We start from the raw sequence: 26,595 nt of genomic DNA, 5'->3' as shown, positions 1-26,595 counted from the left end.
TAGGTGGTGCTTTTTGGTTAGAAACAGTAATGTGTCACAAATGAACCACATGCTGCTTCACCACGATTTCATCACCGCATTGTGCAGCCCGCACTGATACATTTTGATGGATTTTTTTGTCTTTTTTTCAGCGATCGACTCTCTTCCGGAAGAGGCAGCGGGTGAGCTGGGCGGCGGCGTGGGAGAGGCGGACAGTATGCTGAAGACACTGGACCCCATCCTGATCACCATCATCGCCATGTCCGCCCTGGGGGTGTTCGTGGGCGCCGTGTGCGGGGTGGTGCTGTACTGCGCGTGCTCGCACGCCGCCATGGCCGAGCGGAATCTCTCGGCGCTGGAAAACTACAACTTCGAGCTGGTGGACGGCGTCAAGCTGAAGAAGGACAAGATCAATGCACACACTAACTACTCGGAGGCGTGAGGGGCGGGGCCCGGCGGAGGGGCCGCCGTTGGACTTCAGAGTGGGCGTTTCTTTCTCAGGAGCGGCAGTGCTACAGACTGACCTGCGAGAGGCACTCTGTGCAAACTAACTGTACAGCAAAAGCAGAAGAAGAAGAAGATAATCTATTTGTTTGGGGCTTTTCTTTTGTTGATTTTGTTGGGGGGGGTTCTGTTACTCTTCTCATGCTGGTGATGAGACCAAGTCACGAGTAAATGCGTATGTGTGAGTTTGTGCACGTGTGTGTGTGTTTGTGTATGTGTTCTAATAGTGCCTTTTATCCCCCAACACTTTTCTTTATAATTTGCCTATTCTTCTTTATTTTTTTCAACCATCACAAGTGTCTCATCCAGGGTCCCCCCCCCTCTATACACACACACACACAGAATGTCTCAGTGTCCAGTCGAAATGTGAAGAGACTATCTCAGCATTCAGTTAAAGACAATATCAGTATTAAGTTGAAATATGAAGGCTGTGTCTTCGTGTGAAACGTGAAAATAACGTCTCAACATTGAGTCAAGATCAAATGAAACGTGAAGGCAATGCGTCAGCGTTGAGTTGAAGACGACAGTTGTCAGCGTTCGCTCGGAGCGTGAAACCACCTCAGCATTCTGTTAAAGGCGTCTCAGTACTGCGTTCGAAAGTGAGGACAATTTCTCAGCATTCCTTTGAAACACTAAGACGTTGTCTCAGCATGGCGAAATACATTTGATGATGGTTCAGGAAATAATGTGACTACTGTCTGGCTTATGTTATGTGTGGTCAAATTCCCATTTTGTGATGCTTGTGTGTGTGTTCATGCTTGCATGTGTGTGTGGGGGGTTGGGCTTTTAAGAGCACACGCACACTCACGCGTGTACACACGTTCTATCATATTGTACATAATTTTAATATATTTCTATGGGAGTTGTTTTTCTACACGGGAAAGTGCAGCAGTATCCTTTCTTTAGTGCTTCTATATTTGATATGTTGTCTTACACAACACACACACACACCATGTTTGTGTGTCTTTTAATGTGATTTGTGTGTGCGGGCGTGTGTGAAGACTTTGCGTGTTTTTGGAATGGAAGGGAAGCGGCGCTTTCGTACAGGGTAACACTGGACCCCCGACAGGGAGGCCTTCACACCTCAAGTGTCTCTATCTTTTCTATAGGCTGGTTGCCATGACAACGGCTTGTCTGTTTGTTTGGGTGACACTACAAAATGGCTGCAGCATCCTCACACACACTCGCACACACATTATGTGCATAGGGGCTCACTTTCGAAGTTTAAATTACAGCTGAACCACCAAAGTGGGAAACTAAGCAACCTTTGGATGACTTCGTTGTTTGAGTTTCAAAACAAACATTCCCACGCCAAATCATCTGGTCCAGCATCAAAGTGGTACCATCAAGAAAAAGAAAAACATTTCTGTCAGGCTTTTTGGAATTCCACAAATGTGTCAAAAATATTTTAAAAGACTTTATCTTTACATGTAAAACTAGGCAATGTGGTTAGTGGTTAGCACATCTGCCTCACAGTTCTGAGGACCGGTGTTCAAATCCCGGCTCTGGCTGTGGGGTTTTTCTCTGGGTACTCAGTTTCGTCCTGCAACCCACAAACATGTAGTAAACATGGAGGTAAACTGAAAACTAATTGCCCATAGGTGTGAATGGTTATGTGTCTATGATTGGTAGCTCGCCTCTTGTTCAAAGTCAGCTGGGATAGGGTCTTGCACTCCTGCAACCCTATTGAGGATAAGCGGTACAAAAGATGGACGGATGTAAAACTATTATACAGTAAAGCTACGCACCAAAATGAATTCTGTTGTTCCCTTGCTAGCCATTCTGCTTCCAGCCACATGCTAATCACATTTGCATTTCTTTGCTCAAATTGATTTGTGTGTTGATTATTTAACATACAGTGGCTGCGTTGTCTTGATGTTGCAATCAGGGATGGTTTAAAATCATAGTTTTCCCTGTACAAAACAACCAAGTGATTAACAGAGAGCCTATCATTACATTTATATCTTGTCGACAAACACCGTTGTTGCGTTCAGGGACATTCTCAAATCACAAGTGAGAAACCATTTCTGAATCAAGTGTCACCTTCAGGGACCACCTGAAATCAGTTTTTCCTCAAAAAACAACCAATGTTGTATGTACTCTGTGAAGTTTTTTTTTTTTTGCAAATGTCCTTGTCATGCGCTTCCTGCTACATGTATTTCTCATTTTGTCTTTAAATTTGTACTAAAGTCTTGTGAGATTTATTGACATCATGCATGATGATGCTTAAAATTGTGCAGACTTTTGGAAGTTCCGCTGTAGGGAAATGTGATTTAGAATTTTTTTTTAAAAAAAACAAAAACACCACATATTTTTGTTCCGTGCACTTTTGTTTAAGAATTAGCCATGATATTGTTCAATTTTTTTCCCCAAATTACTTTATTTCATGAGTAAACAATAAAAAAAATGGACTTGAATGAGCCGCTGAACAAGAAAGGATGCCGCAGCACTGGATGTGATTAAGTAAAAACATGTTGCACTGAAATGTAAAATTTTAAAAAAGCTATGATGATTTTATGGTGTATGAAAACAAGATGGCGTTATATGTTGTTTTGAAATAATAATTTAACAAATACTTTCCGTGAAGGTGTACAATCTCTCACAAAAAAAAACATTTCTCTAGATGGTAAAATGGCGGCTTGCTGTCAAATTGATGTTTTTGTAACATTTCCTTGTTTTTTAAACCTGCTTCTGTAATGTTGTTGTTTTCCACTCCAGAAAAAAAAAAGAAAATATGAACAATGGAAAAGCAGCAGCTCGGCCTTAAAAAGTGTCTAATAAGTGATTTCAAAAAAAAGAGAGAAAGAGACTACAGTAGTTTGTGCTTTCTGGTGGGCGTCCAGATTCATCTCCTCTGTGTTGTTGCAAATCATTTAGACTTTACGTTCCAAACAATTTGATCAATAAATGTTTGCATTAAATGTCATATAGGGAACTCTTTGTTTATTGTTACTATTAATAACGTTTCATTAACACAAGCAGTTTCTGGTAGAGGAAGCTCAGATGTGGCTGCCCCCTTATCATTTTCTTGTCGAGAGGGACGACCACTCTCCTTTTGGTGGTGGTGGTGTGTGTGTGGGGGGGGGGGGCAGTGGACCGTCCCGTGTCTCTCGGTGTGGGACATGTCCTGTCCTCCAGGTTGCCCCCTGGGCCCGATCCCACCGTTTTATTCCTTGGGTGGGCTCCTCAGGCTCCACGTTGCAGGCACAGCAACTACACGACACTTCTGGTAGTCGTTCTGCCTGCAAAACCGTCAATTTTAATCCACTTGCGTGTATCCGCCACCACACACCCTTGGGACTCTTTCACTGGGCGTGTCGCCACTTACTTATTTTGGCAAATAACTCGTGAATATGTGAATTGCTTGTGTATCCTCTCACTGATAATCTTGATAATCTCCTACTTACAGTAGTCAGTCCCGGCACATTTCAGTTGTATAGCCGGGTTCACGATCCTTGTCCTGCATGCTTCTTCTCCTGTCCCATCTTGTTATGTCCTTCGCTCAGAGGGTGTAGCGCTACAACAGGGGTGCCCAAACTGTTTTGCCCCAGGTAGTCAACCTCCCATGGTCTATCTGGGTGGTGTGGTGTGTGTGTGTAGGGGGGTATTATTTATCATGCATGCTTTGTATTTCTCAGTAAGCAAAGCAAAGTGATTGCTCATTAGTGATTTCAGAGCTGCTTACATGGCAATTCAATGGTTTTAAGCCATAAATTTCCCATAAGCCTGTATTCAGCCAATATTCTTTAAAAAAAAAAAAAATCTAATGAATTTTGATGTCCTCTCCTCATGTGTATTCATTCATGGGCAAGACAAGTGACAGTTCCTCTTTTGCGATCATATCCGAAAGCACCATCCCAATAAAAATGCACAACTATGCTGTGTCTCTCACGTCTGTAGACTCATTCAGCTGCAGTAAAGACACTCCCAGTCTGCGATGTCTTTCCAAATTTGCTTGGTCAAATCCTAATCCTAACCCTCATGTAACGGTAGGTCTCATTTAGTTACTTGCTCCAGCTCCCCCACTCCTTTTTATGCCATCATGTTTAGAAGATATAAATTAGAGGCCAACTCACGAGCTTGCTATAACGCGCAGTTACGTGCACGTGTGGTGGCATGTCAGAAAAGGCCAGGATTGGTCAAACTGACTGTCAGTCAATCGACGCGACCAATGGATGTATTGGGCTTACCTGAATCAAGCAACGGGATGAATAATAGCCTGACACCTATTTTTTGTCACTCGGCCATCCCATTGACCAACACTACCTTCGAGATCCACACATCGAGCACCACTGCCCTACAGTCTCATGCAACACTCATATTGAATGTTTCACCGTTGTAGGTATGTAATGATTTACTTTTCACATCCTGTTTACGTTGTCTTTGTTTCTCTCTCCCTTTGAGACACTTTGTTCGGTTCAACTGATTGAATCTGGTTCTCAACAAATAAACATTAGAATGCTAGGAAACCACAGCGGAAGCTCTAAAACTGTTCTGAAATAAACTGGAGACAGTTCTTCACTCTGCTTGATCTACAGCTGAACAGGAAAAATAAAAATAAAAAAAGACAAAAGTTTAGACAAAATGTTGGGACAGCTGCAAGAAGCACTTTCAGTTTGCAATTACATCACATTTCTCCATCGGAAAATTGTTAGTATGCATATTTTAAAAAACAAACATGCAATTACATTCTTGTCACATTTAATATATATTAAACAGTTATATTGTGTGTGTGTGTGTGTGTGTGTGTGTGTGTGTGTGTGGTGTGTGTGTGTGTGTGTGTGTGTGTGTGTGTGTGTGTGTGTGTGTAACCCTAACCTGTGCTTCGCAGTAGGGATGGTGTTCTTGGGATGGAACTCATCATTCATCCTCCTCCAAACACGGTGAGTGGAATTACGACCAAAAAGTTCCATTTTGGTCCCATCTGACCACAAAACTTTCACCCATGACTCCTCTGTATCATCCAAATGGTCGTTGGAAAACTTAAGATGGGCCTTGACATGTGCTGATTTAAGCAGTGGAACCTTCCGTGCCATGCATGATTTCAAACCATGACGTCTTAGTGAATTACCAACAGTCACCTTGGAAACGGTGGTCCCAGCTCTTTTCAGGTCATTGACCAAGTCCTGTCGTGTAGCCCTGGGCTGATTCCTCACCTTTCTAAGGATCATTGAGACCCCACGATGTGATATCTTACATGGGGCCGCACTCCGACTGAGAGTGACCGTCATGTTTGGCTTCTTCCATTTTCTAATGATTGCTCCAACAGTGGACCTTTTTTCACCAAGCCGCTTGGAAATTTCTCCGTAGCCCTTTCCAGCCGTGTGGACTTGTACAATTTTGTTTCTGGTGTCTTTGGACAGCTCTTTGGTCTTGGCCATGTTCCAAGTTTGAGTCTTACTGATTGTATGGGGTGGACAGGTGTCTTTATGCAGCTAGCGACCTCACACAGGTGGATCTGATTCAGTATAATACATGAAGTGGAGGTGGACTTTTAAAGGCGGACTAACAGGTCTTTGAGGGTCAGAATTCTAGCTGATAGGTGTTCAAATACTTATTTGCAGCTGTATCACACAAATAAATCGTTAAAAAATCATACATTGTGATTTCTGGATTTTTCTTTTTAGATTATCTCTCTCACAGTGGATATGCCCCTACTATGAAAATTTCAGACCCCTCCCTGATTTCTAAGTGGGAGAACTTGCAATATAGCAGGGTGTTCAAACGCCTACTTTCTTCGCTGTGGTTCCCAGCCAATCGCAGGGCACATCGAAACAAACAGCCAATCACACTCACAATCACAGCTGCAGTCCATTAACCTACGCTGCATGTTTTGGGGATGTGGGAGGAAACCCACGCAGACACGGGAGAACATGTAAACTCCATACAGGTGGGGCTGGGATTTGAAGCCCGGTCCACAGAACTGTGAGGCAGATGCTGTCGCCATAAAATACTACTATATAGAAACAAAGTTTTGCTTTGTATTGACGGTAGAAAAAAATGCCTTTAGAATTTGCGTCACATGCTTATGTGTCTGTTGGAAGGGGGGTGGGGGGATATTTTACAATGTCTAAATATTAGTAGGGGGGACCAATGATCTTTCCCAGCTGTGGAAAATATGTTTGCCTAAAGAGGAGGAAAACAGGCAGACTCCAGCCACATTTTACTATTTGTCTGTGCGTGCTTCTCTTGTGTGTGTGCGTGTATATAAAATAAGGAATTCTGTTGAAATAATACAAGTTACTGTGAGTCTTCTGGAACAAAGTATCATAACAAGGTAAGTGTTACTCTTAATTCCCAAATTTTACCCCTTTTTCTCAACACCGTTTAAGTTTGTCATGCTGCCATTTTCAGCCGATGAAAGAAATAACGTGAGGAAGATGAACTGCAAATGTATTGTGTCTCCTGTGGGTCATTTTATTGGAACTCGCAACAAGATTGTTTTGTTTAACTCCAAAGACGTTTCACCTCGCAGGCTTCACTTCGGCTCAAGTAGGACAGAAAACTCCGGTGCAGATTGGGGACGGATCATATTCGCAACTCAAATTGCTCCCATCCCAAAACATCTTATCCTATTGATAAAAGGAATGGAAATCTGATCATTTATACCAGCAATAAATGCATAAATAATGAGTTTTAAATGAGGAAAAACAGCACTCTAATACAGTATTCCCATGTGAGTGGTGGTTTTTGATATGGGCCATAAGGGCAGCCACCACCCACGGTGGCATCCTGTCACCCAATTGGTGTGCAACAAGAAGTTTGTGTTCAAAATAAGAAGAAAAAAAAGACTATAAAAACTACAGTAAACAAGATTCATATGTCCAGAAAAGTACAGTTCTGTTGTGTGCTATGCAGTTTATATAACAGTAATCCCTCGTTTTTCACCGTTAATTGGTACCAGACCCACCCACGAAAAGTGAAAAACCACGAAGTAGTGTTAAATGGCGTTTTGTTTTTTTTTTTCCTCTTCATACAGTATATCCTTGTCGTCTTGCGTGGGATGCCGCATTGCATTATACTCTATCAATGTGTCTTCCCACTACAGTACTGTACTAATATATGCTGGCGATATTTTTTTTTTTTTTTGCTTCATTGGTCCATGTCGTCCCGCCGAGGATGGCGCATCAGTACGGAGGGGGCGGGGGGGTGTAAATCCGCAATGCACTGAATCCGCGAAGTAGAGAGTGATTACTGTACTGTATTTCATAGTATGTCTCTACTTTGATATGTATAAATAAAACACACAACCAATCATGTTATTAGGCAGCACAGTGGAACAGCAGTAGAGCATTGGCCTCACAGTTCTGAGGAATGGGGTTCAAATCCCAGCCGCGCCTGTGTGGAGTTTGCATGTCCTCCTCGTGCCTGTGTGGATTTTCTCCGGGCACACCGGTTTCCTCCCACATCCCCAAAAAACATGCATTGATTGGGCTCTCTAAATTGTCCGTAGGTGTGATTGTGAGTGGGACTGTTGTCTGTCTTCAAGTGCCCTGCAATTGGCTGGCAACCAGTTCAGGGTGAACCCTGCCTTCTGCCCCATGACAGCTGGGATTGGGTCCAGCACTGCTGCAACCCTCATGAGGATAAGCGGCCCAGAAAATAAATGAATGGCTGGAATTATGTTATTATTTTGGGTTTTAATATAGTTGAATATTGTAAAGTGTTGTTTTACAAATGTTGATCTATTAGTTTTCTTCAGTTTTCAGTGTCTCTAAAAAAAATTTATCACCATTTTGTTTTCTCGACTTATCACCATATAGGTACAATATGTATCCAGGTGAAACATTTTAATGAAATTAATTTTTTTTTTGTTTGTTTTTGGTTCCAGATGGATCTTTGGCTACTCACGCTAGCGTCGTCATTGGCACTTCTGACCTTCAGTTTAGCGCAACGCGGTAAAACTTCAAATGTAACATAGTATATCAGGCCTACTATTATATACTGTTTAGCCAAATGTTCTAGAAGAAGTCTGCTTTTAAAAATTCTGATGCTGTACGGTCATGTCCACAGAGATTATGATGTAATGTTTAACATGACAATGAAGTATTTATGAACGGAAATAGTTCCGCCATACTTACTTACAGCTGCTTTTTACATGTAACTTTTACATGGTTCTCTTCAGAGGTAAGCGTTTGCATCAAGGCCAACGCTCGGTCGTGCAATGAGTGCATCCAAGTTGCGGAGTCATGCGGGTGGTGTGCAGATGAGGTGAGTTTGGGTCTGGACGGGTCTTTCTGTTAAAGCTATGACGGTTGAATCTTGGCGAAAAAAAAAAAAAACAACGACCTTGTAGTTTCTCGTTTCAATGAATGGAAAATCAATGAAGCCCCAGAACAAAGTTATACTGACATTTTTTTATCTATGTGTGGTTGCAGAGAAATACTGTACAATGTAGAACTACTGTAAGTGAAAACACACTTTATTATGAAAAAATAACGGGCAAATCAGTGAGCAACATCTTAACCTCTGAAACGTATGGGATGTTTATTATTATATTAATCCATTCTTTGCCAATTAGCTGTCAGAAATCATGTGGTACAACTACTGTACTTTTTAGTGACACTTGTGTGATGTACAGTGAGGTGCAGTGGGACACAAACATGAACCCAAAATAGAAGATAAGTCTATATTTGAATGTTGACCTTAATTAGAACAATTCGATATTTTTAAATCTTTACGATGCTTCTATCAATTCCACACCATGGAGCAATAAAAACAAAAGAATACTAACTACGTATGAAGTGAAATTCATAGTTTTGGGTTGCCAATTTGTTGAAGAAATGGACGGGGACCAGTCACGTGAGGTTTGAAAATTTCTGAAATCTAATTCAACACGGTCACACGCTGGTTGTGGCACCGTACAGACCGGATCCCACAGCACTTTCAGTGCCTTTTCTGGTTGATAAGAAAGACTAAATACGTTTCTTTCGGCTTGTCCCGTTAAGGGTCATCACAGCGTGAGATCTCAGATGAACGCTCATTTTTGTTTGGCACAGTTTTTAAGCCAGAGGCCCTTCCTGATGCAACCCCTCCTGGGGAGTAGAGGCTCCAGTGAGATAGCCCTGGTTTACCAAATTAATGCTCTAACCACTGAGCTATGGGGTATCTCTAAGAAAGACTAAATGTCACACATTTTCATTGAAAATATCAGACAGTCTGTAAAACCTCCCTATGTGCAGTACATGTGTGATCAAACGTATATTATTGGCTATGTAGTGAGGAAACAATAATGTCTCTCGTGTGCAGCCAAGGACCAATCAAAAGCTTCCTGAATGGATGTGTGCGTGCTTTCCTGAAGCATCTTGGGAGCGATGACTCAACGTGATTCGTAGCTGTGTTTCCCATGCATTTGAACAGAAAATGTGACATTTTGGATATTTTAATGATGAAATCGTTGAAATTGTTGGATTGAAACAGAAAATCAGTAATAAGGAACTATAATGGAACAACGTCATTTCATCATAAGATTGTTTTTCCGATTCACAAGCAGTGGACAGGAAAAACCATCAGGGGGCAGTGCGGCTCTGCCTCAATTGCCTACCCTGACCCCGTGTCACTGGGGATGTTACCTAAAATGGTTGCTTTCTCCTTTTAAATCCTTAATCATCCATTAGCCAATGAGAAAATGACAAGGTCAGGGGGGACAAATCTTTGCATATTTGAAAATGCTACGTGAACACCTTTAGCCTTAAGTTAGCCAGTATTTTCTAATATTATCCAACAGCCCACCCAAAGTCACTTTTCGTGGAATCTTCCAAATCACATCCTGGCTCAGATGTCTCCATTTTTTTGTATCTTTAGGAATTCCTCTCGGCGGGCGAGTTCAAATCTGCTCGCTGTGACGACCTTGAGTCTCTCAAGGCCAGGAAGTGCAACTTGGCTAAAATAGAGAATCCTCGCGGCAGCATTGTCATCACCGAGAACAAACCCTTCTCCGCACGCAACAATGATCAGCATGTCACGCAGATCCAGCCTCAGAAGCTCACCCTCAACCTCAGATCTGGTACTTCCTTCTGTACAATTGTAGGGATACTTTGACTTATGAGTTGAATTCCTACTATGACCAAGCTTGTTACTCAAATTATAACAAGTCAAATTCCTCATCAATAACAAAACGTTCATTTCTAACATTTTATGTTCTTTAGTAAAGTAAATATTTCATGCAGAACAAGGACTTTGTTGCAAATATTTATTTGCTAGACACCTCAAGCTATAAAACAATAAAAGTAAGACTGAGAAAGGGCTTCTGGTCTGAAAATAATCATTTATGTACAAATATACAACTACAAAATGCGCTCTCAGTGACACTGACTGACCACATGTTTTTATTTTTACTTGCCATTTGCCATTGAACTGTGTCATCTTCTCTCATTATCTACTACCTACTGAACACATACAGTTTATACCATACATCTACCTTTGTAGTCTGAGTGTGAAGTGCATACACATGTCCGTTTTCAAATGTCTTTTCATTTCTCTCCATCATAATAGAAGTGCCAAAAAGATTTTTGATGCTTAATCGTTATCATCCACTCAAAAACTGTGCTTATCTCAAACGCAAAACAAAGCAACCCTGCCATCTACAGGCATTTGTCAGTCATTACAATGGTTTACAAACTTGATTTCTACAAAGATGGGTTAGAGTCTAACCGTTAGACCCTTTTCACTCCTTTGTACTTCTCAATGAAAAACAAGACAAGGTAAGAAAAACGAAAGTCAAGTGATGGGTCAAAACTGAAAGACTTGTATATTGGGGCACTCTTATGTCAAGGTACTGCTGTATTATGTTGAAAAACCATTTCCTGAGTGCTGACCTTCGGGTGATTGATCCTGCAGGTGAACCACAGACTTTTGATGTGAAGTTCAAGCTAGCTGAGGACTACTCCTTAGACGTGTACTACTTGATGAACCTGTACTTCTCCAAGAAGGATGACATGGACAATGCCAAGATCCTGGGCACAGACATCATGTCACAAATGCAGAGCATCACCTCAGACTTCCGCATTGGTTAGGAAAATGGCTTTACTCATGAGACATTTCCACCAATGGAACATTTCTCCAGAAGTAGGAGATTTTGTCAGACATTTTTCTGTTCGGAGCATGCGGGTGTACATGTTGGTGCAATGCAGGTGAAGAAAAATGTTCAGAATGAAAATATCTGAATATCGGTGAGGTAGTAGAAGTAGTGGTGTGTGGGTGTGTGTGTGTGTGTGTGGGGGGGGGGTGCACTGTCTCCTGCCTGATGATAGCGAAGATGAGCTCAAGCACTCCCACGACCCTTGTGAAGATATGCGGCTCAGAAAATTGATGAATGGATAAGACTTTAATTTCATTTTCAAATTAACTGGAATCTTAAGTGTAAATGTGACTTTAGTTCCAGTAACGTATACTGCACTTACTTAACGTCACATCTGTTCCTGCAGGGTTTGGATCATTTGTTGGGAAGAGGGGGATGGCAGGGTCCCATGACCCATGCATAGGTGACCAGAACTGCAGCAGCTATAAGAACATTCTGCAGCTGACGAATAATGGAGGGGAGTTCACCCAGCTGCTCAACCTACAGCAGATCCCGGAAACCCAGGACTCTCCAGAGGGAGCCTTGGACGCCATAATGCAGGCGGCCGTTTGTGAGGAGCAGATCGGCTGGAGGGACGTGCCTCGCCTCCTCATCATCTCCACAGATGCAGGATTCAATTTTGCCGGAGATGGAAAACTGGGTGGCGTCAAGCTCCCCAATGATGGAAATTGTCACCTGGAGAACAACATGTACACCATGAGTCACCACTATGTATGAACTCATATTTACTGACTACTAGGACTGACTGGTTGACTGTCACTGATTTGTTAGGACTGATTGATTGATTTACTGACTGGTCGGCTTACTACAAGGACTAACTAATTGACTTACAGACTGACACAGACTTACTATTAGGATTGACTGACTTACCATAAGGACTAACTGACTAACGACGAGGGCTGACTGGCTGACTGACACTGACTTATTAGTGATTGATTGCCACAGACTGACTGACTCAATACTGTGACTGAGCGACTGGCTCACTACTAGCACTGGCATACTGACTTATTTGTGGAGGTCTAAGTTTCACTGAATGACATGCTGATGTTAGTTGTTGTCTTTTCTACCAGTTATTTTCTTCAAGCTTCTGATTGGTTCACTAGCCTATGTGCTTATATTGTTTATTGTTTGCCAGGACTATCCCTCCATTGCCCAGCTAGTCCAGAAACTAAATGACCACAATATCCAAATCATCTTTGCTGTTACCGAGGAACTGCAACCAGTTTTCAAGGTGCCAACTACCCAGACTTTGTCATTTATTTATTGTATGTCACACAATCTTCTTTGTGTACAGGAGCTGAAAAATCAAATTCCCAAATCGGCAGTGGGTATGCTGTCTTCCAATTCCAGCAACATCATCAAACTCATCACAGACGCCTACAACGTAATGGGCAAAACTTAACTCTCCAGCCACAACACGATTCCTACTGCACCTTTTTAAAATTCTTTTTGCGCAGTCTTTGTCCTCTCAGGTCATTTTGGAAAACAGCAAGCTTCCAAAAGGAGTTTCCATCACCTATAAATCTATCTGCAAGAACGGCTTGGAGGGGACTGGCAAAAATGGCAGAAAGTGCTCTGACATCTCCGTTGGAGATGAGGTAAGTTGGATATTTAAAAATTTTAGCTAGTAAATTCAAATGGAAACATTGAAAGCCTTTGAAATGTATTACATTGATGCCCTGCAATTGACCCCTCCGTACAGGGCACTTAACCACGCCTCCTGAAGTTACGTCACCCCACGTGTGCTAACCTCAGAAAAACAATTAGCAAAAGAGCGAAATTGTCCGATTTACCAACTGATTTCTCACTCGCATTCTTAGCGAATAGGGAAATATCGTTGAAGAGCAGACAGCAGGGTTTCAGTATTTCAGCGAGGGGTATTTCAATGGTATTTCCATGCATATCGACGGAGAAACCATCGATATTAGCGCGAGATCTTTCCGGAGTCAGAGGAAGACTGAGAAGCCACATAATATAATATATTATAACCCAAAGACGAATTCGTCATTGACAGTTTCCTATTTTTATGTTACCTATCACACTTGTGTGCAGAATCTGTATGTGTATCTGTATAGCCGTTTATGAACCACCGTATGAGGGAAAAGAAGAAGGTGAGGCTTGATTTACGAGTTGTTTCTCTCATTTTCTTTGCGTAATGTCACGCGCTCCCCTCAATAATTATTCTTGAATTAGTGCCGAACCTACGTAAGTCCCGACCGAGTACGACTATCACTACTTTAGTGTCCTCAAACATCCTTCCTTCAGTCTTGGTGTCTCGGTGCACGTCGAAGGCTTTTAGGACTGCTAGTCCGGTTTAGCTTAGCTAATTAGCCGCGAACAATGGGACACGTATGTGCAGTCAGATCATCGCAAAGTATCGCTCAACACAGAGCAAATGTGTCAATCATTCACACGTAGCTACGTTATGCAAGCGAAGAACTGCTAATTCATTTATATGAGACATGTATTGAAAATCAAATATAGGGCATACCTTCGTGCAAACATAGTCCGGTTTATCTTAGCTCGCTAGCCAGCAACAAAGAAACACGTTTGTGCAGTCAGATCATCGCAAAATATCGCTCAACACAGATCAAGTGTGTCAATCATTCACACGAAGCTATGTTATGCAAGCGAAGAACTGCTAATTCATTTATATGAGACATGTATTGAAAATCAAATATACGGCTTACCTTCGTGCAAACATATCTGTTCCGGCTTATTTTAGATGGATTCAGTTGATCATGCAGCCCTATGGGGGCACAAACCAGTGCAATCTGTAGGCCGGTCCCAAGCCCGGATAAATGCAGAGGGTTGCGTCAGGAAGGGCATCCGGCGTAAAAACTGTGCCAAACAAATATGAGCGTTCATCTAAAGAATCCCATACCGGATCGGTCGTGGCCCGGGTTAACAACGCCCGCCCCCGGCACTGCTAACCTGCAGGGCGTCGGTGGAAATTCAGCTACTGTGGGTCGAAGACAAAGAAGAGGAGGAAACCGGATCCAGCGTCAGAAGAAAAAGAGGAATGCACAGAGCCTACAACTGAGTGTAGGGACTTTGAATGTTGGGACTATGACAGGAAAAGCTCAGGAGTTGGTTGACATGATGATTAGGAGAAAGGTTGATATTCTGTGCATCCAAGAGAGCAGGTGGAAAGGTAGTAAGGCTAGAAGTTTGGGAGCAGGGTTTAAATTATTCTACCACGGAGTAGATGGGAAGACAAATGGAGTAGGGGTTATTTTAAAGGAAGAGCTGGCTAAGAATGTCTTGGAGGTGAAAAGAGTATCAGATCGAGTGATGAGACTAAAATTTGAAATTGAGGGTGTTATGTATAATGTGGTTAGCGGCTATCCACCACAGGTAGGATGTGACCTAGAGTTGAAAGAGAAATTCTGGAAGGAACTAGATGAAGTAGTTCTGAGCATCCCAGACAGCGAGAGAGTTGTGATTGGTGCAGATTGTAATGGACATATTGGTAAAGGAAACAGGGGCGATGAAGAAGTGATGGGTAAGTACGGCATCCAGGAAAGGAACTTTGAAGGGCAGATGGTGGTGGACTTTGCAAAAAGGATGGAGATGGCTGTAGTGAACACTTATTTCCAAAAGAGGGAGGAACATATAGTGACCTACAAGAGCGGCGGTAGAACCACGCAGGTAGATTATATTTTGTGCAGACGATGTAATATGAAGGAGGTTACTGACTGTAAAGTAGTGGTAGGGGAGAGTGTAGCTCGACAGCATAGGATGGTAGTATGTAGGATGATTCTGGTGGTGGGTAGGAAGATTAAGAAGACAAAGGTAGAGCAGAGAACCATGTGGTGGAAGCTGAGAAAGGAAGAATGTTGTGCGGCCTTCCGGAAAGAGGTGAGACAGGCTCTCGATGGACAACCGAAGCTCCCGGAAGACTGGACGACGACAGCCAAGGTGATCAGAGAGACAGGCAGGAGAGTACTTGGTGTGTCATCTGGTAGGAAAGGGGAGAAGGAGACTTGGTGGTGGAACCCCATAATACAGGGAGTCATACTAGGAAAGAGATTAGCGAAGAAGAAGTGGGATACTGAGAGGACTGAGGAGAGGCGAAAGGAGTACATCGAGATGCGACGTAGGGCAAAGGTAGAGGTGGCAAAGGCTGAACAAGAGGCAAGACATGTACACCAGGTTGGACACGAAAGAAGGAGAAAAGGATCTCTACAGGTTGACCAGACAGAGGGATAGAGATGGGAAGGATGTGCAGAAGGTTAGGGTGATTAAGGATAGAGATGGAAATGTGTTGACTGGTGCCGGTAGTGTGCTAAATAGATGGAAAGAATACTTTGAGAAGTTGATGAATGAAGAAAATGAGAGAGAAGGAAGAGTTGAAGAGGCAAGAGTGAAGGACCAGGAAGTGGAAATGATTACTAAGGGGGAAGTCAGAAAGGCATTACAAAGGATGAAAAATGGGAAGGCAGTTGGTCCTGATGACATACCGGTAGAGGTATGGAAGCAATTTGGAGAGATGGCTGTGGAGTTTTTGACCAACTTATTCAACAGAATACTAGCGGGCGAAAAGATGCCTGAAGAATGGAGGAAAAGTGTTCTAGTTCCCATTTTTAAGAACAAAGGGGATGTTCAGAGCTGTGGGAACTATAGAGGAATAAAGTTGATGAGCCACACAATGAAGTTATGGGAAAGAGTAGTGGAGGCTAGACTCAGGACAGAAGTAAGTATCTGCGAGCAACAGTATGGTTTCATGCCTAGAAAGAGTACCACAGATGCATTATTTGCCTTGAGGATGCTCGTGGAAAAGTACAGAGAAGGTCAGAAGGAGCTACATTGTGTCTTTGTGGATCTAGAGAAAGCCTATGACAGAGTACCAAGAGAGGAACTGTGGTACTGCATGCATAAGTCTGGTGTGGCAGAGAAGTATGTTAAAATAGTACAGGACATGTATGATGGCAGCAGAACAATGGTGAGGTGTGCCTTAGGTGTGACAGAGGATTTAAGGTGGAGGTGGGACTGCATCAGGGATCAGCTCTGAGCCCCTTCCTGTTTGCAGTGGTAATGGATAGGCTGACAGATGAGGTTAGACTGGAATCCCCTTGGACCATGATGTTCGCAGATGATATTGTCATATGCAGTGAAAGCAGGGAGCACGCAGAGGAACAATTGGAAAGATGGAGACATGCACTGGAAAGGAGAGGAATGAAGATTAGCCGAAGTCAAACAGAATATATGTGCGTGAATGAGAAAAGTAGAGGGGGAAGAGTGAGGCTACAGGGAAAAGAGATAGCGAGGGTGGACGACTTCAAATACTTGGGGTCAACAATACAGAGCAATGGAGAGTGTGGTCAGGAAGTGAAGAAACGGGTCCAAGCAGCTTGGAACAGCTGGCGAAAGGTGTTTTGTGTGTTATGTGACAGAAGAGTGTCTGCTAGGATGAAGGGCAAAGTTTACAAAACAGTGGTGAGGCCGGCCATGATGTACGGATTAGAGACAGTGGCACTGAAGAAACAACAGGAATCTGAACTGGAGGTGGCAGAAATGAAGATGTTGAGGTTCTCGCTCGGAGTGACCAGGTTGGATAGGATTAGAAATGAGCTCATTAAAGGGACAGCCAAAGCTGGATGTTTTGGAGACAAGATTCGAGAGAGCAGACTTCGATGGTTTGGACATGTTCAGAGGCGAGCGAGTGAGTATATTGGTAGAAGGATGGTGAGGATGGAGCTCCCAGGCAAAAGAGCGAGAGGAAGACCAAAGAGAAGTTTTATGAATGTGGTGAGGGAAGACATGAGGGCAGATGGGGTTAGAGAGGAAGATGCAGGAGATAGGCTAAGATGGCAAAAGATGACACGCTGTGGCGACCCCTAACGGGACAAGCCGAAAGGAAAAGAAGAAGAAGAAGTTGATCATGCGATCTTCCACAAAGTTTGATCCATCGAAGACATTTTTCGTACTCGGTCTTCTGTTCCGGTTGATTTTAGATGGATTCAGTTGATCATGCCGTCTTCCACAAAGTTTGATCCATCGAAGACATTTTTCGTACTGGGTCTTCGGTTTTGGAAAGGGTACGAATTGAACTCCACCAACTAGCCTTTCAGGATACCTGTCGTCACTATTACAAAGTCCGTGACTACACCTCTTAACCATATCTATTGTTAAAGAACCCAAGTACGCGATAAAACGCTAACAAAAGCTATACTGGAACATGCAACGTTGTCTGAGGTAATGGCGGATGCTAGAAAGGGGCGTGGTTTATGCAGATCTCTGGCCTCTGATTGGTCAGCGACGCAGATGATGCAATTTCTACGGAGGGGTCAATTGGTTGGCAAGCAGTTCAGGGTGTACCCTGCCTCCTGCCTGTTGACAGCCGGGCTAGGCTCCAGCACTCCTGTTACCCTTGTGAGGATAAGTGGCTAAGAAAATGGATGGATGGATTGGAATAAAGAGATAAATTTATAGTGTAGCCAAAACCACGCTCTTATATCATCATCTTATAAAGAACATTTGAAGATGGAAAAGGAGAGATGGAGGAAGCGCTCTCAGGGTGAGGTAGTTAATGTTATAATCATTCCTCCAGTCCTTTTATTTTTAAAATTAAGGCCATTAAACGGTGAGGAACATTATTATTGTTGTTGCTGTCATTGCTATTATTATTATTATCCATCTATCCAAAAGTAGTGGATGGATGGACTACTCTTACTCTGACTTAAGAGTGTCAAAAATTGTCGAAATTATGATTTGTGATTTTGTCCTTGTGTTCCTAAGGTGACTTTCAAGATCTCCATTGAGTCTCAGGAGTGTCCATCACGCGGCAAGCCAGAAAGCATCAAAATCAAACCAGTAGGCATCACCGAAGAGGTTGAGGTGGTCCTGAACTTCATCTGCGAATGTCAGTGCTCGGCCAAGGGAGAGCCCAACAGCAACAAGTGCAACAGACATGGGACTTTTGAGTGCGGCACCTGCAAGTGAGTGCCAATGATTTTTGATTCATCAATTAAATACTTTCTGGCTAAAACAATTCCAAAACTTGCTTGGAATCAGAAGACATGGGAAATTTTACAATTGAATGAATAGAAGGGAAAAAAATTTAATGTCATTGGAAATAATGGGGAAAAATCTGTTTAAACCAAAAATTTGAAATCAGATCATATTAATATACTGACAAAAAATGAAATTAAAAAATGTCATTTTATGAGACTCAATTCCAAATTTCCAGAAAATAAAATGCTACTATCCAAACAATACTACACCCTGTAATTCAAACGACAGGGTGATATTACAAACTCAATTCAATGAAAGTTGGGACATTGTGTGAAATCAAAACATACCGCACCACTGTGCCGTTGCAAATCATTGTATTGTGGGGGCTCTATCATTCTGCTGGGGGACAAGGTTCACATGGGCAATGACAGTGAGACCTGGAAGAGCGTGATTGGGGAGAACAGCCTCCCGCAATCAGAACGTGAGCAGAGTTCTGTTATTGGACATCTGACCCTGATATGGGCTATTCGATCCCTGTATGAGTGTGTCATGATTTCATTCGCATTGCCTGCAGTAAGTTGGACTCATTTCCGGTGAGGGTTGGACTTGGCCAATGTTGCAATTTGTCACCGATTCTGTTCGTAACATCTATGGACAGAATTTCTAGGCACAGACGAGGCGTAGAGGGGGTTCGGTTTGGTGGCCTCAGTATTGCATCACTGGTTTTTGGAGATGACGTGGTTCTGTTGGAGTAGTTATCAGGCGAGTGTGAAGCAGCTGGGATGAGAATAAGCACCAACAAATCTGAGACCATCCTCTTCAGTCTGCAAAGGATGGCATGCCCTCTTCATTTCGGGGGTAAGATCCTGCCCCAAGTGGAACAGTTCAAGTATCTTGGTCTTGTTCACGAGTGGTCCAGGGATGTCCAACCGGAAAGAGATCAACCAGGACAGGGTGGAGGGATTACATCGCACAGCCCGGGCTGGAGAGGGAGGATCATGACAGGATGAATGATTTGCAAATCATTGTCGTCTGTATTTCTGTTTAACAGCACGTCCCCCTTCATTGAAATTGTGTACAAAAATATTTTCTTCTCAGTTGCAACCCAGGCCATGTTGGCAATCTGTGCGGGTGCAACACGGACGACCTTTACATGGAGGATGTGGATGCCAACTGCCGCATGAACAATGGCGCAGACATCTGCAGTAACAATGGCGACTGTGTGTGTGGAAGTTGTGAGTGCAAGAAGAGGTACAACCCTGCTGAGATCTATAGCGGAAAGTTCTGTGAGTGCGACAACTTCAACTGTGACCGCGCCAACAACAAGCTTTGCGGAGGTAGGCATGACTAGTTGTCACATCAACTTTACAAAAAATCTTAATGTTTAAAAACAGGGTAATGTAAATTCAGATAATTACTTCAAAATAAATTATACATGTATGAAGCTAATTGCTGAAAACGAAAAGACTGAGAACTCGGTAGTACTAGATTGTGGAGATATACTGAAGTGTTAAAGTTTTTTTACCATTTCAGTTTTCCTAAATGTAGTTTTCACAAGGCCATGGATGAAATGGTCCGGCGTGATACACTTTGGAGTCTGAAATGAGTTCCACCTTTCCCCCTATATATAAGAAATCAAGCACATTTCTTCACATCAATAGTTATCCAGCACAACTGTGCCATGAAGTTTGCGCTACCTACGCCATAAAATTACTCTTCTCTTGCTTCTCTTTGCATAGGCCAAAGCATGGCCACTTTAAAGCGCCTATTTGTATGCTGTGACTGAGCACATGCATCCTAGAGGAAAGTGGAAGAGCGAAAAGGGGGGAAAAGTCTTACTTGAAAGAAACTATGTGGACCAGCAACAGACACGAAGAGCCAAGTCAAGAGAAATATGAAAAACCATCACCCACGCTATTACTATAGTTACCAGGTGATTGTGTGTGGTGGGAATTAGGGCATTAAAATTGGAGAAAATGGTAGGGGTGAGGCAAGATGGTCACAGGGCAATACTGACCATTAAAGGGCAGAGTATCCAAATATTGTACTCAAGTAGGAGTACTGTTACTTTAAAATATGACTCAGGTAAAAGTAAGAAGTAGACATCCTAATATTTACATCAGTACACCCAAAGACAGCTGGGTTCAGCTCTATCACTCCTGCAACACTTGTGAGGATAAGCAGCTCAGAACATTGATGGATAAGTTTAAGAAGGCAATGAAAAAAAAATGTGAGTTTATATTTTAATCAGAGTATGAACAACAGATTAGACAGACAGACAGTTTTGCATCGGGACTTACAGAAACATTGCTTTATTCATTTAAATGACTTCATGAAGAAAGGGGTCTAAAACTATAAATTGTCTCAAATATTTCCACATTGATCTTTCAAAATGGTCTTCATTTGATCAAGCTATTCACCATGCATACCATCACCCGCTCTTTCTGTTTCCACGGTTCTATCAACCTCATCGTTCCAAAAAAATTTAAAACGCTCATTTTGATCAGGTCTTAAAATGTTTTTCTTTTTTAATTTATCCATCCATACTCTGTACTGCATATGCTCACCAGGGTTACATTATTTTATCAACAAGGAACTTTAAAAACCTTTGGAATAATAAGAAATTAAACAAAATAAAAAGGTTATGGAGAAGCCTTTCATTTAATCAAAGCAGTTTTAAAGTTTTTAATTGGATAGAAGAATTTAAAGCCTTCAGTTGGTTTAAGTATATAAGTTTTTGTTAAGTGGTTGTGTACGTTTGTGTCATCAGGCCATGGCCGCTGCGAGTGTCGCATGTGTGTGTGCGACCGCAACTACACGGGCAGTGCTTGCGACTGCTCCCTGGACATATCCACGTGCATGGCAAAGAATGGGCAGATCTGCAACGGGCGAGGAACCTGCAACTGTGGAACCTGCAAATGCACTGACTCCAAATTCCAGGGACCAACCTGTGAGATCTGCCCTACCTGCCCTGGAGTCTGTGGACAACACATGTCAGTCCCAAGTAACAGAGAAAAAAATATCATAAAACAAAAACCGTAACCAAAGTGTTTTTACTGCAAAAATATATACATCCATTCATCCATTTTCTGAGCCACTTATTCACACAAGGGTCACGGGAGTGCAGGGGACTATCCCATCTGACAACGGGCAGGAGGCGGGGTACACCCTGAACTGGTTGCCAACCAATCGCAGGGCACATAGATTGCAATCAAGCCTCGGGACGATTTAGAGTCTCCAATGAATGCATGTTTTTGGGATGTGGGAGGAAACCGCAGTGCCTGGGGGAAACCCACGCAGGCACGGGGAGAACATGCAAACTTCACGCAGGCTTGTGGCCACCTGAAAACTATGATTCAGAGAAAATAACAACAATAGGCAACACGGTGGGGCAGCTGGTTAGAGCATTGGTCTCACAGTTTTGAGGCCCGGGGTTCAAATCTCAGGAGTTTGCATTTTCTCCCCATGCCTGCGTGGGTTTTCTCCAGGCAATCTATTTTTCCTCCAATATCTCAAAAACATGGTTCGTCTGTATGTTCCCTGCGACTGGTTGTGAACCAGTTCAGGGTGTGCCCTGCCTCCTGCCTGATGATAGCTACGAGAGGGCCCGTCACTCCCATGACTGTTGTGAGGATAAGCAGTTCAGAAAATGGATGGAAGGATCACAATAATAATAATAATAATACTGTGATTGGCTGGTGACCACCTCAGGATGTACAAAGCCTGGCCTCGCCTCTGTGTGCCATTTGCATATTCTACCTTTGCCCGTGTGGATTTTTTTCGGGTACTCCAAAAAGACATGCGTCAATCGAAGACTCCAAATTATATGTAGATGTGAATTTGAGTGCGAACGGTTGTTTTTTTCTATGTGCCCTGCGATAGGTTGGTAACCACACCTGGTGTAGCCTGCCTTTCGCCCAAAGATAGCTGAGATAGCATCCAGCACGCCTGCGACCCTAGTGAGGATAAGTGGAACGGAAGATGCATGAATGAATGTACATGCCAATGGTAATGGTGGTTCAGGGAAAAGAGTAGGCCATCTTGAAAATGGTATGTGCATTTTGGGTCTGGATTTGAAGTGAGGAAAAGGCAGGCAGTTCCAGAGTAGGATTCCTTCCTTGTCTTGATGGCATCCCTAACCACTTGTGTCCACCAATGAATTTGGGGATAGCAGTAATGACAGGCATGACCACCTTACGGCCATATCTCCAGTTGGCAGCTTCCATAACCAGGGGAAGTAAAACGGCCCACTCAGACTTAATGTCCCTTCCCTCACCGAGGGCATGGGAAAATTTGTAGTAGAGGTCGAAATTATAGTTAATTCTGAATGGAAACTCTGCCAGACAATTTCCCTGCAGAAACACACAAAATTGTTGTTCTAAATTTAGCTTTGTATAACAGAATATTTTTTGTTTTCTGTAGCTTATCCTCACTAAGGTCATGGGCATGCTGGAGCCTATCCAAGCTATTGCTGGTCGAGATTTGGGGTATACGCTGAACTAATTGCTAGCCAATCACAGGTCACATAGAAATGAACAACTACTCACATTCACACCTACAGGTAGGTCCATTCTCAATTAAGCTACCATGGATATTTTTGTGATGAAGAAACGGGAGTACCAGGAGAAAACCCACACAGGCATTGGGAGAACGTGCAAACACCACACAGTCGGGGGCAGGATTTGAACTCTGGTCCTCGGAACTATGAGGCAGATGTACTATGCAGTTTCCATTGTGCCGCATCATGTATACTTTGCAATAAAAAAAAAAAAAAAGTTTTTTGACTTGGTTTTGTCTTTGTGTTATTTGTGGTTAGGGCGTGCGTCCAGTGTCGAGCATTCCAGACAGGCGAGAAGAAGGACACCTGCAAGCGTGACTGTGATTACTTTGTGTTGACCAAGGTGAACGACCTTCAGAGTCTTCCTCAACCCACTGACAGCTTTCCGATTAAGCACTGCAAGGAGAGAGACGTACACGACAACTGGTTCTTCTACACCATTTCCAACAGGAATGACATCAAGGAGATCCATGTCTTTGGGACGCAGGGTATAAAACATACTGCACAAAGCTTCTAAAATTCTTGTTTGATTAATGCCTAGTACCACTAAATGTACCTCACCCTAAGAATATAATGATCATGACAAAAATACAGCTGATTATACAACACTTTATGTCCTATTTGATAGACTTAAAGGGGAAATCCACTGGTTTGCATTAACAATGTATTCAATAGGTCATGTAATATGTACTCTATTTTGACAAAGTGATGTTAAATCCTCTCTTATTTAATATGTAAGTGTTTTGAGAAGACTTTTATTGACAATTACAAATTTTCAGGGGTGCTGCCATTTTCGTGAGTCATATGACTTACGTGCGCGGATGTGACGCGTTACGTGCCGCAACAAAGGCTTGATTACGTGGGACACCATTTTTGCCCAGTGCTGATTTCTCGGATTTATCGTCATCTGATGAAGAAGTAGCAGTATTGGTTGATCGAGAAGACAGAGAAATACTTCCGTGTGTATGGAAATATTCCTCCGTCTTCCCGATCAACCGAGCAGCCGAGTTGGGAGCTCGCTCCCCGGCGAGCGAGCTCATGGCTCCCCCGAGCCCTTGAGCTGTGTCGCTCACGGCTGCTTATGGAAGTATTTCTCTGATCAACAGAGTGGCCGAGCCGCTCATGGCTCTGCTGCTCATGGCTTTGTATGGGACTATTCCTCCGTCTTCCCGATCAACCGATACTGCTATTTCTTCATCAGATGAGGATAAATCCAAGAAATCAGCGCAAGGCATAAATGATGTCCCATGTAATCAAGGCTTTGTTGCAGCACGTAACACGTCACATCCGCGCACGTAGGTCATGTGACTCGTGAAAATGCCAGCTCTCCTGAAAATTCGTAATTTTCGAAAATCTTCTCAAATGAGAGGATTTAACGTCACATTGTCAAAATAGAGTAAATATTACATGAACTATTGGATACATTGTTAATGCAAACTGGTGGATTTCCCCTTTAAGCCTAATTTCCGGTGATTTTGGTTCATGAATTTCGCAGCAACAAGAACAACAAAAAAAGTTGTTTAAATTTGTATATGTCTGGAATTGAAAAGTAAAAGTGTCACTTTTATGGTTATTGAAAGCTAGGAATGCAAGCCAAAAAAATGTCAAGGACCCAAGTATAGGCAACCAGGGAGGGAAGGCGGGAGTGCAAGAGTCTCAAAAGATTTAATTTTCAAGAAAAAGCAACCAAATAAAGTAGCAAAAAATAAACCTACGACTGGAAACCGAACATAACTACTGATAGAACTGATATGAAACTGACACAAACAAACAAACAATAGACCAATGAGAAATGAAAGAAACCAGGGCGCTAAATGCACAGAGTGGCAAGACAACAAGGAACACCTGAACAAGACACGACTGCCTTGAGGGAGCTGATAGGTCGAGACAATGTAGAGGGTTAAAGAGAACAGGTGAACACAATGAACTGAGCACAGAAGACATGGAAAACATTGAACACGGGAAAGCATGTAAAAACGAAATAAACCAAAACATAGACAAAACGTCAAGCAAACAGATGAGGCATTAACATGTGTATGGGGATTCGTCCCTAAACCACTGGTCTCTAACCTTTTTCTGTGTTCTCAATGTGCGCGCAGAACACGACATGCCGGCTGGCCCCATGGCGACCTTCCTTCGCACTCACCATGTTCCCTCCTCCAGTTCTCTCTCTTCCATCTTGTTTGGACCGACCAAATGGCTCAGTTTCATGTGTGTTTTTGCATTCTCCTTAGTTCTCACTCCTCTGTTTGCATTTTAATCTCCCACTAGAGACTTCAAGAACAACAGAGGAGCGAAGCGGGATGAAATTTTGGAGAAATGTAATGTTCACTGCTCCATTTCATCATTTCATGGAAACCACAATTAAAGATTACATCACGTTATTGATGCGTTAAGCAAATCTAACATATCTGTGTCTGTTATTATTGTCACAATATGTCCACTTTATGTTTTAAATCAATGCTAATGGAGGGAATTGATAAAGATGATATAGCGGATGACTCAGTGTGGTAACTAACGACAGCAATATAGCTAACGGTTATTAGCTGTTAAACTGTGAATTAACTGTGGCTGTGCACATCTCACATGTTGCTACCATCATGTTAAAACCTCATGTACATGTACAGTAATGACAAGACACACAGGCACGGATGTGCAAAGTTTGGAAGTAAGAAAATAGTGAGGGATTTTGCTTGGGTTACATTATATCTATCAATGTGTTAATTTTTGTTTGCAATGTAATAAATTTGACTAAATAGTCTTGTATTTGTTTGACTTTTATAAAGTTGTTTGTAATTCTTTTTGGCTTTCTTGATACTCCCAAAACAACCATGCCGACCTGTGCAGCGACAGCAATTAACTGCAGTATTCGCCAGTTTCGTGGCTGTGAGAAAACATTCCACAGGTAACGTAAAAGGGTTTACTTTGACACTGTTAAAGTTCGTTTGTAAAGGGGTTTTTATTTAATATTCTGATGATCTTAATTCACTTGAACAGAGTTTTGTTTACAGTTGTTGTTCACTGTTCACTCTCTGCTTCACCTTTATAGGCCGACGGGTTTTCGTGAAAAACCAATTTAAATATTTTCCCAAACTTCATCAGTGGATAAGCAAGAAACCACATTTTCTGTGAACTTTTTGAATTTGACTTTCAAATGCGAGAATACAAGTTTGAATTTTCTGTCTGAAATAGGACATCACAGAGACAACAAATGAACAATGCGTTTAGCATGTATTTTCCCATTGCGACTCCTTATTTCCAAAAATATATCTAACTGATTGACTTAAAATTTAATGTTTTTATGACAAAAAATGCTCATTTTTTTTTTTTTTTTGCTATGTTATGATGATAGAACTTCACAGCGTATTTTGGGAAAAGTTAACATATCACGGAAATCGTGCCCAAGGTAATATGCAAGGTTTCTTGGTAGTCACGGTGTTATGTGTCTTTCCTTTGCGCTTAGCCTTTTTTCGCTTATCAAATCAAATTAAAAATCCTTCATGATACCAGAAATGAT

At 42.4% G+C, this 26,595-nt stretch overlaps 2 protein-coding genes across 3 annotated transcripts in view; both read left to right on the top strand.

Annotated features, from left to right (window-relative positions):
• Window positions 1-4,369, top strand: part of LOC133511224 (neuropilin-1a-like) — a 60,022-nt gene extending 55,653 nt beyond the window's left edge. The window contains exon 18 of the mRNA XM_061839950.1: window positions 132-4,369. Coding sequence (XP_061695934.1) covers window positions 132-421 — 290 coding nt within the window. The 3' untranslated portion in view covers window positions 422-4,369. The remainder of the gene's footprint in view (window positions 1-131) is intronic.
• Window positions 4,370-6,392: 2,023 nt separating this feature from the next.
• LOC133511231 (integrin beta-1-like) lies at window positions 6,393-25,824 on the top strand. Of its 2 annotated transcripts, XM_061839966.1 has the most exons (14): window positions 6,393-6,760; window positions 8,315-8,381; window positions 8,609-8,694; window positions 10,288-10,489; window positions 11,323-11,493; window positions 11,910-12,274; window positions 12,699-12,794; window positions 12,858-12,947; window positions 13,021-13,161; window positions 18,305-18,504; window positions 19,619-19,857; window positions 21,291-21,513; window positions 23,337-23,566; window positions 25,178-25,824. In XM_061839966.1, the coding sequence occupies exons 2-14, from the start codon at window positions 8,315-8,317 to the stop codon at window positions 25,336-25,338; spliced, it is 2,271 nt and encodes a 756-aa protein (XP_061695950.1). In that variant the 5' UTR covers window positions 6,393-6,760; the 3' UTR covers window positions 25,339-25,824. The 2 variants fall into 2 exon arrangements, with proteins under 2 accessions (XP_061695950.1, XP_061695951.1); XM_061839967.1 differs by lacking the exons at window positions 6,393-6,760; window positions 8,315-8,381; window positions 8,609-8,694 and adding an exon at window positions 9,987-10,119.
• Window positions 25,825-26,595: the final 771 nt, after the last annotated feature.

The sequence above is a fragment of the Syngnathoides biaculeatus genome, chromosome 13 (genome assembly GCF_019802595.1).
Source record: "Syngnathoides biaculeatus isolate LvHL_M chromosome 13, ASM1980259v1, whole genome shotgun sequence".
Taxonomy (NCBI): domain Eukaryota; kingdom Metazoa; phylum Chordata; class Actinopteri; order Syngnathiformes; family Syngnathidae; genus Syngnathoides; species Syngnathoides biaculeatus.
The sequence above is the reverse complement of the archived record's forward strand: the minus strand, read 5'-3'. Positions and strand labels throughout refer to the sequence as shown.